A 17,107-nucleotide genomic window follows, 5' to 3' on the forward strand; every position below is an offset into this window, starting at 1 on the left:
ATGGAAGAGAAACTACCGTGTCTACACGTCATCTTGCTCCGGTTGGTGAGTACCAAACCGACATAGAGCAAACCGATTTTGAGAGTGATGAAAATACTCTATTACCCACTTCTCAACCTGAACCTGAATACTTTCCTAGTCCATCATCAACACAGAATCAAGCAGATGAAATAAATATTACTACCGAGAATTTACAACCTAGACAAGAAGCTTTTAGAGGAGAGTACCATAACACATATCCGAGAAGAAGTTTCAGAAGCAGAAGACCTCCTAATTATGCTTGTCGACGCACAGGCTCGCTGCCCATGTCGGCTTATTCCTTATAAACATGTACGCTTTTTTAACATGGATATAATGTAAAGGTTAATTTTATTTTATTCTTAAATTCACTTATTTTTTTTTTCTTCCTTTAAATATTTGTGTACATATGCTGTATATACTTTGTTGGAATAAAGAAATATTTCATTCATTCATTCATTCATTTATTTAAATGACTACGTTCATTAACATTAAGGAGGAAGAATGTAGTAAAATACCCCCGCCGCAGCAAACCTGCAGACTAAGCGAATTTCCATTTGCCTGATTTACACTAAAATGTCTCCTTTAAAATATCACATTTATTCCCTATTGAAATAGAATCAGTTTAACAAATATTTAGGTTTGCTGCAACAGGGAGGATAAAAGTGTTTTTTATGTAAAAAGTTAATAGTTAGTAAGAATTAAAAACATTTTCCAAATTTGGGCAAAAAATGTGAATAAACAAGCAAACTACAACAGTTTACTTATTCTCCATAAGAATAACATGGGAATTTTAAATTAAAATTTTTTTGAAATTTTCTCCGTAACCATTAGGTGCATTATAACGCTTCAATATACTAAATTATTTGTTTTTTTTAAGCTCTACAAAATAGTTTGGAAAGAAATTGCAAAATTTTATGTTTTTTGAGTCAAAAGTGGGAAAAACCCATTTTTACCCCCCATAAAACCCCCCATAAACCCCCGTTCCCATGGTCCGATCAAGCTGGTTCGCGAACTCGTTCGAACAAACGTAGGTTTACACGTTTGTACCAAATTTCATCGAAATCGGATTGTTTTTGCTCGAGTTATCGCGCTAACGGATACATACATGCATATATATATATATGTATATATATATATATATATATATATATATATATATGAATTTGATTGGATGGTGTTTTTGGCCTCTAGGGACCTCGAAAGGAAAAAAAATCGGTCCCGGGTCCAGGTCTTACCATGAGTACTACGGTAATAGCTTATTCCCTATATGGGAAATTCGCTAAAACATGTGTCTCCAATTTTTACTTTCTCCCCCTATACCATAGTATATGGAGAAAGTATTGTTTTCGTAAAAATTTTCGAGTTTGAGTTTTGAGTGGATATATTCGTTTTGGGTCCCCCTGGACCCAAAAAAGTGGTGTTTGTGGACCCACAATTAGGTGTTTGCGAGTATTCGGTAAAACCCCGTATGTGTGTGTGTGTGTGTTTGTATTCACCGAGTAGTGGCATCCTTCACAGGCACACGGCCGTACTGTGGCACCTTCAAAAATTGTGGCACCTTTTTCAGGGTGCCACAGCTAATTCGATCATTTTTTAGGTTTTCCAGCATTATTACGTCGTTTAAACATCACATGCCACAATTGAGTATTTTTGAACTCGTTGATGTGAGTTTAAGTAGCGCAGGTACACACCGAATTGTGGAACACGAAACCATACAGGTAGCTAGCGCGCCTCGCGCCGTCCGCCGGAACTATAACTTTCCTAATGCTACGTTGCCAATTCTCGCGCCAGCCTACACTCGAAATAGTGGCACCATGCCACAATTCAGTATATATCAATAGTGTGTGGACAGGATGCCACTTAATGAGTTGTAGAGCTTGAGCAGTGTGTAGAACAGTGCAACAAGCAACTAATAAACTAATAATACTATACTGCCACGTACTATAAAACAATTTAAGTACCATAAATATTATACTTTTGCTCCGAGTGGTGAACAATGTTTTACATTACAAATAATTTGTGTAGTAAATAATAATTTAAATTATTTCGTACTGATACATCTATTTTTTTAACATTTTAGTCATGTTGACAAAATATTTTGCAATCACATTTCTGAATCAGTCTGTAAAGGTAGATTTCGATGCATCATTGCTGAAAGTTATGTTTTGCTTCTCACTCTCAGAGTATTCCAAAGACATCTAATGTTTCAATCCATGTTCAAATGTTATATGAGGTAAACATATAACCGAATCAATTAAAGTACTTAAATTAAAATACATATTATTATCAACACGCATAATCTAGTTCAGATTATAATATCATCTCACAATCATATTTGTAAAACCTACTGTGGTGTTTTAACCAGTCCCCACTAACAAAAGCATAAAATGAAAGGTCCTAAAGAGGTTAACATTGAGTCATAACAAAAGTAGTTTAAAAGTTGTAACCGTGATACTGTAAATAATTTGATATTGTTAGATATTATACGATCGTTTTACAATTTTGTCAATCTATCTGTTACTTTCATACAAATGTATTTTTATTATTCAATGTTTTGTTTTGTAGAACCTTTAGTATTCTCAACTTTATTAATAACTAGTAGAATACCCCTCCTTCGTACGGGGTTGGCATATAAGTAGAACATGATCATTGCAGTGATGGGAGAGGAAACGGTTTAAGAAAATATGGTCTTTTAATTTATACGGAATCCTATAGTGTAGCACACATATACCTATAATAAAAGAATGTGATTAATGGTTTGCACTGTAAACGAAAACCTATCACAATAGTTCCAAACATGTTAATAGGGCAATTTTCTAACATATTTTAGTGAAATTATAATCAGGCAAACGGGAATTCCCTCAGTATATAGGTTTGCTGGGGCAGGGGGATTATATTACTGTTTACAAACAAATAAATCAAAAGAATATACCTCATAACTCAGGATAAGGGCCTAGGTTGATAAGGCAATATAGAATGTTGATTATTTCCTATATCCATCGAATGATTTCTTTTACAATGAATTATTATAAAAATAAATAAATATTATTACAAAATTTCACAAAATTAAGTATATTTAAGTATAATTAACAAACAGACTCAGTATAGTTAGATCATAAACAAATGAAGTACTGTTACCGAAACAATCCTATAATAATGAAATTACATTTACATATGGTTTGGCAGCTCCTTTAGGTAATGTTAAATAATGTTTACATTCAGGCTAGTGACATCATTATTTTAAATTTATAATCCTTACCCTCTCTGTTCTAATATTCGTGCAGTATTTAATAAGGTTTGAACCAGCTGTGTTGAATTGTGAAATCAAAATCAATTTGACAGTTAGTTAGTTCTGCTTGTTTACATTTTTAAACTTACTAGGTTTGTTCTTTGTTACCATGGATACCATCAATCAATATTTACTTTTAAATCTCTCATCTCAGATTTTTGAAAGCCCACGGGGCAAAGCCCTAGGTGAATATCGAAGCGGCAATAGTTCTATATTATGTATCCTCGGAGCTGTAGCTTCATTTGTGTGCAATTTGAGCATAGTCGGATCAGTATTTTTTGAGATTAGCTCATACAAACACACACACAGACACCCCCTCTTCTTTATAATAGTATAGAATATAGAATAGAATAGATAGATAAACCTATTTCAACGTACAATATCAGTTTTAGGAAATTCCTAGTAAGGTTCCTAGAAGTATATTGGCATCCGTGAAGTTTGTGTAATGTTTTTTAAAATCACTGTGGGATATATTTAACTTCACTTATTATTTATTTAATACTAGCTGTGTGCCCGTTCTACGCACGGGGATCTTATCATAGTCAGTTAAAACCTTCTTATATAAAGCACAGCAGTTGGTTTGCATACTTTCAGATATGCTGACAAAACTATTCCTTCGCAGATACAGTATCTGACAGTTTCAAGCCAAAACTAATGCTTCGCAATTAAATGTCACCCGGATCTTGTTGGTCCATATGTTATATCCAATGATTAAACTAAATAAACGGTATCAGCATTCTGACACATACTTTCTCCCATAAGTTTGTCAACAACCTTTATCATGTGTAAGCGGTGAGAGTAAATATACGGAAATGGGATTTGTACAATTTTGTTCAGAATTTAAAGGACTATAACATAATGGTTAAAAGTATTTAAGGTACTACCTCAACCTCTTAATTTAACACTTTATTCGGGTTGACATTTTAATTATCAAGGCGCTCTTGTCCTTTCCGTGAAACATTGAGAAACAAGGACATTAATGCGTTACCATCATACATACACACAAAAATACCGAACTTAATTAGGGAATCTGCTACGCTTTAAGGTACATATAAAAAGGTACATATAAAATTAGTACTTGAAATCTTTGTTAATGCCATAAAATTTGATCATAACAATTTATTTTTGCTTGGACCGGAGATGACTCGAAATTCTGTCAAAATGCTATCTGAATCGGTTTGCTATATGAAATGAAGTACAGTAGGCCTACTATAGACGATTTAGATTGGTAATTTGTAATAAAAATTACCAAAATAGGCCACGAACTATTGATACATAAACAACGTTCAAAGTGTTTGAACAATTCATGATGGTTTGCTGAATAAATGTTTTACTAAAATGCGTTATAGTTTTCTTAGCATAACATTTTGGAATCCAGACAGAAAAAGCAAAAATTATACAGTTAAGACATCAATTAAATTGAATAGGCCTACGCCTGTAATAAATAAGGTGCAACACCAACGATAACTAATTTGTAAATTACTGTAATGTGTTGGTACGTAAAAATGATTCTTGCTGCTACTAAAGGTTAAAAGGAAAAGAACCAGTACCATACCAAAAACCAACGTTTACAGTTAAGAACTGTAGTACAGCCGACCAATTATATGCGTTAATCAAGGTTATTGATCTCTTGGTTTTGGATTTTCTCGTAAAAAGTTATCGGCAATCAAAGTTATTTCCCATTAATTGCTTTATTTGTACACAACTCTTAATGTAAACTTATCGGTGTCAGTTTGAAAAAAAACCTTATACAACATAACTTTCTGTTATTTAATAGATTACGTACTCTCTAAACAATGGTTGCTGGTATATATATTAACATTATAAGGAAATGTGACAAAAATTACACAACGTTGGGTTTTTGGACGTTTATAATTTTATTTCTTAAGTACCTAGGTAGGCCGTGTATTCTATGGAAAAGTACCGGTATCAAGGATCGTTGTCGAAAGGGTTGTTATAAATAATTGGGTAAGCATACGTACCACACGTACCCAAGAGAAGGGCTATGGGCCTATTGGCTGTATGGTCCAGCGATTGCATCACACGGTGAGTAGGAACTATTGACTTTATATAGTCAATGGTAGGAACAGAAAGTGACACATTGGAAAATCGAGTTCAGCATCATCCGTAAACCTCTGTTACAATCACCCACTGCAGTTGTAATTTTTTGCTTTACACTTTACACAACCGCCATTGAAGAGCCGTCAATGAGTGGAACATTGTTTCTAAGCTATTGGCGACGGTCATTAGTAAATTTAAGTTTCCCAGCCGTATACAACACTGATTCAATCTTGATTCAATGTCTTCTTTCTGGTTATCAAAACTCCAAAACAATTTTATACACATATTTCTGGTTCCTGACCTGGATGATGCCTAGTTATTTAATTTACGGTTACACTATATTATTCCACTTGCGATTAATTAAATCCTTTATGTAATAAAAACGTTTTTAATCTCACTTGGATGGGATTTGCCTTCAAAAGGTGATCGGAAATGGTTGTGGTGTTTGTAAACAACATTTGTAAACATTTCAGTGACAGCTAGAAAAAATAATCTTGATCCGAACAGCTGTTCGTTGTTTCATAGATGATTATGTGATACAAATTGGAAGAAAACTTGACAAAAATCGCACAAAACTGCATTTTTGAACGGCCGTAATTTTAATTACAAAGTAGTGAGACCATATTTTAATGGCTAAAGACACTCTCGCCAATCCAGTGAATACATTAAAATGACTTGGGTCTTGATAGGTACTCTCGTTTTCCTGGAGAAGATTGCGTAAAATGCCATCTTGAGTGTGTCAGACAGACAGACAGACAGACAGACAGACAGAAATTTAGATGAGACTTGTTTCGGCTTCTTTAATGTATAAAACGTAAAAATAACCTAAAAATGTATGATTCTGAGCAATGTACAGACAAAACTCTAATTTTATTTATATAGATGTTTCTACTTCTTGAAATTCTCAGTTAACTGGGAGGCAGAGCAAACAGTTTGTTCTAAAATGAACTTGAAAATTTTAAACAATCTTTTTCTGTTGGTTTACTTAAAGTATATAATGTTCTACTATGAATGCAAATCTTTAATATAGTCTAAATTTCCAGTCCCACCCTCAAAAACAATGATATTTAACAGTTGAATCTTTATAACGTATAAACACATTATTTTAAATCGGTCATCAAACTGATTCTTGAATTAGTAGTTGCAAGAGTACGCAAAACTGCAGAGAGTCCTTGAAAATGCTTGTGCAATGATATAGTTTTAAATTATAAAAGAAACCCTTCAAAAAATTGTATTAACAGGACCAGAGGACCAATATGCACATGGTATTTCATTTGTATAAGGCAAAAAGTTCAAATCATATTAACTTATGATTGCCAATAGATTTTGGGTTTCCTTAAAACAATTATATAAAACTGTCTGCAAATGTCAATAAAACTAATTTTATAAGAAATTGTAGATTCTTCTGTTGCTCTGTAGGCGACCATTTTGGTCACACAAGGAAGTCCAAACTTATATCTTAGTTTGAACAACGTCATCTTGATTTTACATTGCTCAAGATACATAATCGACACATAGGCTTTAAAAAAAAAATAAGTAAAGAAAGTAACTAGTGATGGACCGCGCAGACATAGGAACAGTCTAGACTTGCCTCTTACTGACGTTTTCCAAACGAATTTGAAATAAATTTGTTTGTGGGTAAGAGCGAATGAGTAAGCATGAACAATAATTTTACCCTTCTCCCCGACACGCCACCATACCACAGCATCTTACTAGCAGAGCTCAAGGTCATTGACGTAATTGTAATGAACTAAATTTAGACTTCCACCCCCCAATGTCACCAATGGGCCCTAAAGGTTGGTATGTAACAATTCATGACCGTTGAACAATGGCCTTTAAAATACGCTTTTAATTTGTTTTCTAGCGTTTACCGTATCTTAGAAAAAGTTAGTTTACAATAATTACAAAAACTTGTTGGGCGAAAGAAAAATTCTAAAAAGCTACAAATTAATTTATAATATATGTATCTATATCGTATTAAAGTGTGTTAAAGGTTTAGCGTTTGGTTTACAATGTAAAAATTTTCAAAGTCACAAGATGGTTTCTGAAACTCTTTATACAACTCTCCTTTATAAAAATTAAAAAAAAATATTATCCAAGATATTGAGCTCTTTAGCCACAAAATCCACCGTTTTTTTTCTTACCTGAAGAAGAAATAAAAACAGTAGCAGCCGACGAACTTTGTTATGTCATATTTAAAAACTCATTTAAAAGTACCGACTTTATTTCAAGATTTAAAATAGAAAATATAAACTTTTGAGCTTTTAATTAGAACCAATAGTGTCCTAGACTAATTGACATCTTTCACACGAAGTGTCAACGATTTACCTTTAGTCTAAATGTCAAGTTATTTTGAAGCTGGACATTGAGTTTTGGTGCCGTTTTCATTGGCATCTACCACTTCTAACCTGCACTAAGATGGCGGACCTGAACTGCTTGTATGTTAGTTATATAGATGTGCTCAAAATATATAAAATTATATATTCTATTGGTCTTATGTGATCGTTGATTTAAACTAACGGAATTCTGATGAAAATTTGATCATGAATTATCAGCAGTTTTGCAGGGATGATTAACAATAGTTTTTTTTTTTAATTTAAATTGCTTGTTAGTTGGCAACAAATCTTAGAGATGTGTATACATTTTTAGGACAAAATTGAATTGGCAGATGCCATGGTAAAGAAGCGTACTAGAAAAAGTTACTGTCGCCTCATCCAATTTTTACAGCAGTCAGCTGTTGACATGCTAGGCGAGCAACCGCGACAGTGAGGACGGGGAACACCTGATTTCATGTTCCTATAGTTGCCTATAGTTGGCAAATTGTCTGCTAGCTACTAACGTACGCATGCATAAGCCATCAGCGGTAGCACCAGTAGCCTCAATGAATATATAAACACTTGTGTTAAGGTTTAAATACAGTAGTCAATGTTATTACTGAATTTGATACTATACAGGGTGATTGAAAAGTCTGGGTACGGCTTAATATTTTAAAATATAATGCAGATTGAGCTACAATACTTGGTACAAAGTTACAGGGCATAAAACTCTATTTTAACACATATTCAGTGATCCAATAACTCTTCAGGGGGACGGCCCACAAGGAGTCGGAAGAAAATCTTAAATGGAAGCATAGGTCAATATGCACATCAAATTAAAGGTCTTTTTTAGTAGAATACAATGCCGCAAACTGTACTTCAAAAGGTTGATCCTGCGCAAAATGGCAGATGTTCAAAGATTTCTTGAATCCGCCATTTTGAATCTTTGAACGACTATCATTTTTTACTCAGGCTCTCTTTTGATCGTGAATTTACGGCATCGTAATCTACTAGTGAAGACCTTTAATTTGATGTGCATATCGACCTATGCTCACGTTAACAATTTTCTTCCGATTCCTAGGGCTGTGCCCCCTGGGGATTAAGCGTATAATAGCAATGTAAATTAAATGAATCTTTGAACAACTGTCATTTTGCGCAGGATCAACCTTTTGAAGTGCAGTTTGTGGCATTGTATTCTACTAAAAAAGACCTTTAATTTGATGTGCATATTGACCTATGCTTCCATTTAAGATTTTCTTCCAACTCCTTGTGGGCCGTCCCCCTGAAGAGTTATTGGATCACTGAGTATGTGTTAAAATAGAATTTTATGCCCTGTAACTTTGTACTAAGTATTGTAGCTCAATCTGCATTATATTTTAAAATATTAAGCCGTACCCAGACTTTTCAATCACCCTGTATATTGTTACTAATATATGAAATGGAGAAAAACGTTACCTTAAAAATACAAAATTTCCCAATTTATATCCAGACCTTTTTAAATAGCTTAGAAAACAAATAATTTAGTATATCAAAGTGTTTTTGTACGGTTATTTGTAACAGGACAAATTCAAAAATTGTAAATTTAAAATTCCCTTGTTATTCATATAAAGAATATTGTAAAATGTTGTAGTTTGCTTGTTTATGGATATATTTTGATAAAACTTGGCAAATTTATTCAAACAATTACAAAACTATTTGGATCATGAACGGTACTCTAGTTTTCCCAAGGTAGGGCACGTGAATTGGAATTTTGGCGTTACAGGCACAATGACAGTAACAATCAAACAAACGTACAGATATTGACACAAGACTCGTTTCGGCTATCTTATTATATACAACGTAGAAATAACAAAAACACTTCATGAGTCTACGCAATGTACAGACAAAACAGTAAAGACTTTATAATCTTATAACTAACTATCTGCCCATGCTTCGCAACGGGGTGAGAATCTTTGGGTCTCTAAATCCACCGTAAAAAAATAGTATATTTCGTACCTAGGGCCTACAGTGAGGTTTTGCCGACTCGATATCGGGTTTTAAGTTCGGGACGAAGTCGAGAACGTGAAACGATTGAGAGCTGCAAACCCATTTTGGCTCGTGGTACGAGCGCTATTTTTCACCCAAGTATGTTTTGCAATATAACGTCCCTCTTATTTATGTGAAATATTTTGAGGAATCAGCAAAATCAAAAATAACAATAAATAGTTGTCTAGGCAGCTGTGACAAAAAACAAGTCTATTGCAATGCCATGGATACAGCTTGTGCATTTAATATACATTAATGTTTTAAGTAAATAGGCGAACAAGTGATTTTGCGGCCCTAGGGATGTAAACCCCTGCTCGGTCCCCATATGACGATGACAGCTGGAGACGCATGGCCAGCAAAACGTAACTTTCAGCCACCAATATAAACCAGCTAAATGTATGTAAAACAGCTAAAAACATCATAGTGAGGTGAAAAATTCGTTATGCATACTTTTACATTACCATGAATTAATTATATGCATACAGAAAAAACGGAGTCATACTTATTGCGTATTTTAATGTAAACTAGTGGCTTGTAGGGACATAGTCCCTAAAAAGCTACGGAAAAGGAATTATTGTTGGAATATTTAAACAAACTCAGAATCAAATTATCTATATGTCAGGATAGGCCTAGATATCCCACTACAACATATCTTTTGTGCAAAAAAACAAAACAGTTTGTTGTTTGTCTTTGTTTGCTTTTGTTGATAACGTTATGTTCAATAAAGAATTTGAATGATTCCAGAGGTTTAACTGCTAAAGGCAGCAAACATGTTTATGAATAAATATTGGTTTATTAAGGTAGCTTTGGTTTTTTGGTTAATGCTGATAACAAGGCTTCCCCGATTGAAATACAGTATTGGAAATTGACTTCGTCAAATAAGAAAAGGTAAAAAATGGTGTGTTGAGATACCCTACCCAGTTATTATTTTCTAAGTCTATGCTCATTTTGTAAAGGTTTAACAAAATTATTCTTAAGTAAAGGCATCCCATTGACTGAACTTGACCTAAATTTGTTTGTGATCAACATTAAAAAACCACTATTAGCCTAGTGTAAGTATGTGGTGTTAATCCTCCTAAAGGTGCGATTGATTTACATATTCTACCAAAAAAGGGCCTAGTCAACGTCTAATTACTAACTATTTTGCGGCTAGTTAGGGTTCCATTACCCAGTTATCGAAACTAATCACGAAATAAATATTTTTGGTTCGTTTAAATACCTGTACGAACCTACTTTATCTCAATTCCCAAATTGTTTTCTAAGAGTAACCGTTGAGGTTATTCCACTTCATACAAAATATTGATTAAACACTACAATAAATCTCAAATATAAATGTTAGTAAATTTTAAAAAGAAATTGGAATAAATCTTTTACATATGTTTTGAAATAAAAACAAAGAAGATCTTCTTTTAATCTTGAATCGTTTCTTAAATCTTGAAAACAATTTATTTCAACTTTGACATAACTAAAAAGTCTTGATTATTAAAGGTAACGTTATCCCTTTATATAGTTGGTTTTATTTAGTATACATTACATTGCAGAATTGACTGGCAAATGAGTAATCCAAATGTAAGCTTACTTGCTAATGATAAAATCACGATCAGCTAGATTGAAGTAAACAAAAATCAGCAGTAAATGCCTTCTAATGCTATTCTTATGGAGAACATTGTACGTTATATCTAATTTTGTCTTAAGATTTTGGGAATTTCACTATTTTTCCCGCCGTCACGGGATAAAGACCTTTAATTTGAGCCCTCTCACGTCGTTCTACGACTTCCCAGTCGCCCACAATTTTGACGCAAAGAATCGGCTTACGTAATTAATATATAGATAGAATAGATTTCTTGTATATTCCCATGAAACTTATAATTTACCCTGCACATTAAGGCCTTTATTCCAAGTATCTCAGTTCGTAAACCATACATACAATGTGACGATAAAATATCAACAAAATAGCATGTAGTTTTATGTAATTCTCACGACATTTCATTTGGTCCATTGACTTTAAATCCAATAATTGTAAAAATTATTGGAGCTTTGAAAAAAACTTCATATAAAATCCTTACACTAATAAAAGACGACGTCATGAGCGCGGGAAATGAGCTACAGCGGCTAGGGCATAGCCACATGAATACAGAACGGAATGAAGGAACTAGAACGGAGAACTGGCAACAGCGCACGCGAGAAGTAGGGGGCGCGCACACACCGCTCAAGCACTACAACGCATTAGTGGCATCATGTCCACACACTGTTGATATATACCGATTTGTGGCATGGTGCCACAATTTAAAAACTGGAATGTTAGATGTTAAAATGGAGTGTTCATTAAAAATATCGATGCAGACATGTTTCTACCACCTTCCTTCATCCACTGGTGGCCGCAGGTTGAAAGATGCCACAATTAGGTGTTTGCGAGTATTCTGTAAAACCCCGTATGTGTGTGCGTGTGTGTGTGTTGTGTGTGTGTGTGTGTCCAATAACGTGACCACTCAAGAAATAATGATGCGATTGTTATGTCAAATTTTGTTTAAAGTTGTAAAGATACGTTTATTCGGACGAATTCACGAACCAGCATAATCGGACTATTGGAACAGAGGTTAATGGGGGTTTTATGTAGAAAAACATGACTTTTCTCACTTTTGACCCTGAAAAAAATCATCATTTCTCTCTAAACCACTTTGTAAAGCTTAACTGTTATAGTTTGCTTGTTAATAGATAGTTTAAAATGAAAACCAATTTTGATGTCATTTGGAAATAAACCTACATTTCATCCAAAAACAATGTTGTAGGGTTTAAAATGAAATAATCTAGTAAGTGTTGTTATGCACTTGAAGGGTAAGAAGAAAACTTAATAAGAACTTTAAAATTAAATTTTTTTATTTTATTCTTAAGAAGAAAAATGAAACTATTGTAGATTGCATGTTTACTAATAAATTATTAGAACACAACCGGAAAATCTATTCAATTTATCATATACTCTTATCTTTTTATGGAAAACACCTTTATTCTTCCGCCTGCCATCATACCTAAGTACTCGTTAAATTAATGTAATTTAAATTCTAATGAAGCATTTGGCCAGCATTTTTGCTGCATTGGATGTATTTTTTTTAGTAAGTTGGTAAGAAATATTGTAGAATAAGGCGTAAATTATCGGTCAACGCATGAACTAACAGTTGTTTTTTTAGCCTCATTTCACGTTTATATACATACCTTGGTCGAACAAAATCTGTTTAGGCCAAAGTGATACAATATATGCATACTCTAAATAAACCCATGTAGTATTGATATGGATTTAAAAATGTATATTCGAAGACATAGTTTATCATATTAGCCAATAAAACTAAAGACAAAAACCATTCCACCAGAAGCTAGTGACAAGGGTTGAGCTGGTCTATTCGTAGAGCTCTAGACGTCTGTCCCTTGGGTCTCGGGTTAAAATCCTTCAAGTCAACAATAACTTATAGCAACGCTATAGTGCCACGAAGTAAGACTAGACTTAAGTAAAGTATAAACATGTATCTAGCTAAGGAATAGTGTCCTAGGATGTCAAGATAGAACAAAAGACTATCTAGAAGACCTTAAACTATTACTCCATCCACCTCATATATCATCCTATTACTGTCACCTATTACTCTCTACCTCTTATGTCCGCTTACCTTCCTATGTTCAGCCTCGTAGGGATAGGAAGCCTCTGTGTCAATTCCCTTCTCGTGGATGTATCTTATAGCTTTTTCAACCTGATCTCCACCACATGGGTCATCGGAATAGACGCAGTCAAGAACGTTCTGCTCACTCAAAGACACCAGCTTCTTGGTCTTCAGGTAGTTCTGTCCTTCTACATTTCCAACCTGGAAAAGGTTGAATATATTACGCCAGAATCTTAAAAAGTAAAATATTAGGTTATATTAGGTCATTGTCAGCATTCTTTATCAGAATAAATAGTTATTACTTACTATTGTTTCTTACTTAAATGAGTAACATCACACACTAATACGAAATTACCTCAAATGAAACTGAACACAATAAGCTTGACAGCTTATGAAATATACACCTACAGCTTTATCCAAAGACGATTTGGTTAAAAAATTATAAAATAAAAACTGCATGGTTTTATTTCCGAACTGAGCTTTTAACTAATGTAGAACCCATTCTCATGGTCGTTTCCCTTTCTACATCTTTGTAGTGACAGCTGGCTTAATAATTTTAATTACATTTGTTAATAAGTGTCATAATTATGGTTTGTTGTTTATAACCTACACAAGGTGACAATATTCTACCCTCCTGGAAAGTTGCCCCCCTCAAGATAGTGACGTCACAATAACGTATATTTTTTTCAATCAAAACGGTGTGTATGGGCCGGAGTTGTACCCCCTTTATAAAACGTTGATATTTTTATGCACGAGTGATTTGATTAAATCCATCGAAATCTAAAATCTGTATATGCCGGAATTACCCCCCCCCCCCCCCCAATTAAAACCTACGCTTATGTGGTCAGTGTACGAGATGGAACTGTACCGCCCTGGAATTTAAATTGTACCCCCCGACAGTCTAGTATTTCTTCTGGGACCGAGATTGCACCACCCTGAAATTGTACCCTTTCTTTTATACTAAAGAAGATGTACGGACCGGAATTGTACCCCCTGGAACTGTCCCCTCTAGTTTGTATTTATTTATGCATTTTATGGAGTAAATGATTCTTTTGTCGTCAATAGAGTTAAAATATTAACAAACTAAACAAAACAAAGACATTTCTAGACGATTTTAATAATATGCTAAATTTGTGTGAGACGAAGGAAAAACATTACTCACCCTATCTAACTCATTACCCTATCTAACTATCTCATTACGTTGAGACTCGTAACGTTGTATTATACACTATTGTTATCTTTTTGTCTGTTATATTGAGTAGTATAGTTGTACACTGATGTAGTATATGTAGAAGTAGTACTCCTCGTCCAGAGATATTATGAGTTCAAGGCCTAATGGCGTTACTCCCTTCCCCCTACCACCCTGAGCGATAGGGATTCGCTCTACACTTTCCTCTCCCCTTCATGTGGAATTTTTCATTCCTTTTCTTTCTTTGTTTTTGTTTGTTCCTGTCTTTCAATTTGAAAGCCTGTATGCACCCCTGGTTCTTCCTATTTCCTTAGATACTTTCCTAAACAACTCAATTGTTTCATTGTCTTTCATCAAGTTTTACTATCTCATCTTTAAACCTTTCCTCTTCAGGATTTCTTTGTGTTCTCTCCTATTTGCCCCTTAAAGTGGACATTTCATATATACGTGACTCGCGGTCTCTATTTCTCTGCATTTGCATACTTCTTCTTCCAACAGGTTAAATCTCCACAATTTCATCTTGACATTTTCCATGTCCAGTGACAAACTGCGTTAAATAATGGTCAAGCAGCCAATATTGTTCCTGTATCCTTCTGATGTTTGACATATATCTAAACGTTTACCTTTATTCCTCAATCTGCTCCAGGCGCATTTGCGACTCATCTAATGTCTCCTCTCTTTTGGCAATCTTGCTTTCCCATGTAGTCCTACCCGCCTCATTGTCTTCAAATATCCTTTCTTTGATGTGCAGGTCAATTGGAATGGCTCTGGTCAACCCCCTATTCGTATCATGCGAGACTGTGTGTTGATTTCCCTATTTTAAACAAAACTTTTCTGTGTTTACTCAAAAGTTTCCCTTTCAATCTTACCTTCCTAGCCTTTTTACCTTAGAATTCGCAACCGTAAATGATTGCTGGCTCAACTCCCTTTGTACAGCGTTATCAAATGCTTCCAAGTCATGCTTCTATTGGCTCTGGCCTGTCCTGTTGATAATTCGAAGACTCCTTTCATTTTTCTCACATTTCCTACAAATGTTCTTGTAACGACCCAAAAGCCGTCAAGGGGTAAAAACCCGTTTTAATGTTTTATTTAGAGGTTATTAATTTTCTTTCGGGGTAAACCACGCCCACGTTGACAACGACATCGAAGGAGCAGGCCTACGTCATCGTAGAGGGGAGGAATCTAGTTAGCAACCCCGCCGCATGGGGCGATGGTGATGAAGGGCCAGAGGAGCACTGAGCAGACCTCAGGAGACAGGATCAGTTGCCTGCCCGCCTCAGAACCGTGAAGACGTTAATGTTTTGAGCAATCCAGCAATCAGTAAATCCTAATCATCCCGGTGAGTTAGAGATAGTTTTCCCTTGGTGGTGGAGTCTTCAGTTATTGTGTGCTACCGATATAGTTTTTTGTTTGTTGCAGAGAAGTTTTATTTTAATTGTGCACGCGATTGCGCGCTGCGCGCGACTTGCACGCTTTTTCCCGTCGTTTTCACACTCTCGACTCCTACTTGCCACGAAAGTTATTTAAACCACCCGAGCAATATCTGTAGGGCTTACTCCATTACCCGAACGTCCTACGTAAATTTGACTGAAGGAACCCCGTATCGACTCTGGTGATCGACCGAGTCTAATTTTCCCAACACGTCTACTTTTGTGATTAACAAGTATAACAAACGAATCACGTTTGGGTTAAGTTTCCGATTAATTAGGCTTATTCGCATTCACGATAATTTATTCAAAATTCCAAATTTAGCTTCATTATCTTTTTGAGTGGCTGTGATCACTTCTTAAAGTAAAGTTAAACGTTGTTAGCATTGTTGTAATTACTATTCTGAGCCAATAAACTCAAAACGATAATTAATTAGCAAACACGTTAGAGCCCTGGACTATCTCATTGTAGGCTAAGCTATCTGGACAAATTTAAAGGTGTGACCTAATTTCAGGTGAGAAGACTATTACGTATTTTAAAAATATAATTTTTCCTACAGTTACCTAACAATGTACATGTTCTCTCACTGATTTGAGAAAGCAAAGTGGCTAATTCGCTCATCAGTGAGACAATGTTAACATTGTCTCACTCTAATTACTTTGTCTCACTCCAGATTTGCAACGTGAAGGCACGAATAGTGAGCGCGTAACATACAGGCAACGTCGTATGCGCGCGAAATACGTTGGCAGCACTGGCTGTAAATCAGCTGGTCAGCTGTTGTACTGTTGTATTTGTCACTTCACATTAAATGTTATATTAAAAGTTCACTTCTGTGTAAAAATAGGTTATGTTTCTTCACCAATTTATTTGTTTTATGGTAACTGTAGGAAAAGTATAATGTGCAACTCGAGTTCAAAGTACAATTGCCTCACTCGAGAAACCATTCCTCACTCGCCTACGGCTCGTGAGTAAGGATTTTTCTCGAGTGAGTCAATTGCTCACTTTTCTCACTAGTTGCACAAATAACTATTGTCTCTCAATCCGATATTTCGTCATATTCTTCCAAGAGCCTTTCCTTTACCTACAGGCACTCCTTAATCAAGCCTGACGACATATCAAGATTCCTTGTTAA

General features: G+C 34.8%; 1 protein-coding gene across 2 annotated transcripts in view; it reads right to left on the reverse strand.

Moving 5' to 3' along the window:
- LOC128997259 (crustapain-like) overlaps positions 1 to 17,107 on the reverse strand; it is a 133,218-nt gene that overhangs the window by 68,909 nt on the left and 47,202 nt on the right. For both annotated transcript variants that reach the window (XM_054422874.1, XM_054422873.1), the window contains one exon: positions 13,368 to 13,559. In XM_054422874.1, coding sequence (XP_054278849.1) covers positions 13,368 to 13,559 — 192 coding nt within the window. The remainder of the gene's footprint in view (positions 1 to 13,367; positions 13,560 to 17,107) is intronic.

Source organism: Macrosteles quadrilineatus, unplaced genomic scaffold (genome assembly GCF_028750875.1).
Source record: "Macrosteles quadrilineatus isolate MER2022 unplaced genomic scaffold, UCM_ALF_1.0 Scaffold_6__1_contigs__length_79288215, whole genome shotgun sequence".
In the NCBI taxonomy this organism is placed as follows: Eukaryota; Metazoa; Arthropoda; class Insecta; order Hemiptera; family Cicadellidae; genus Macrosteles; species Macrosteles quadrilineatus.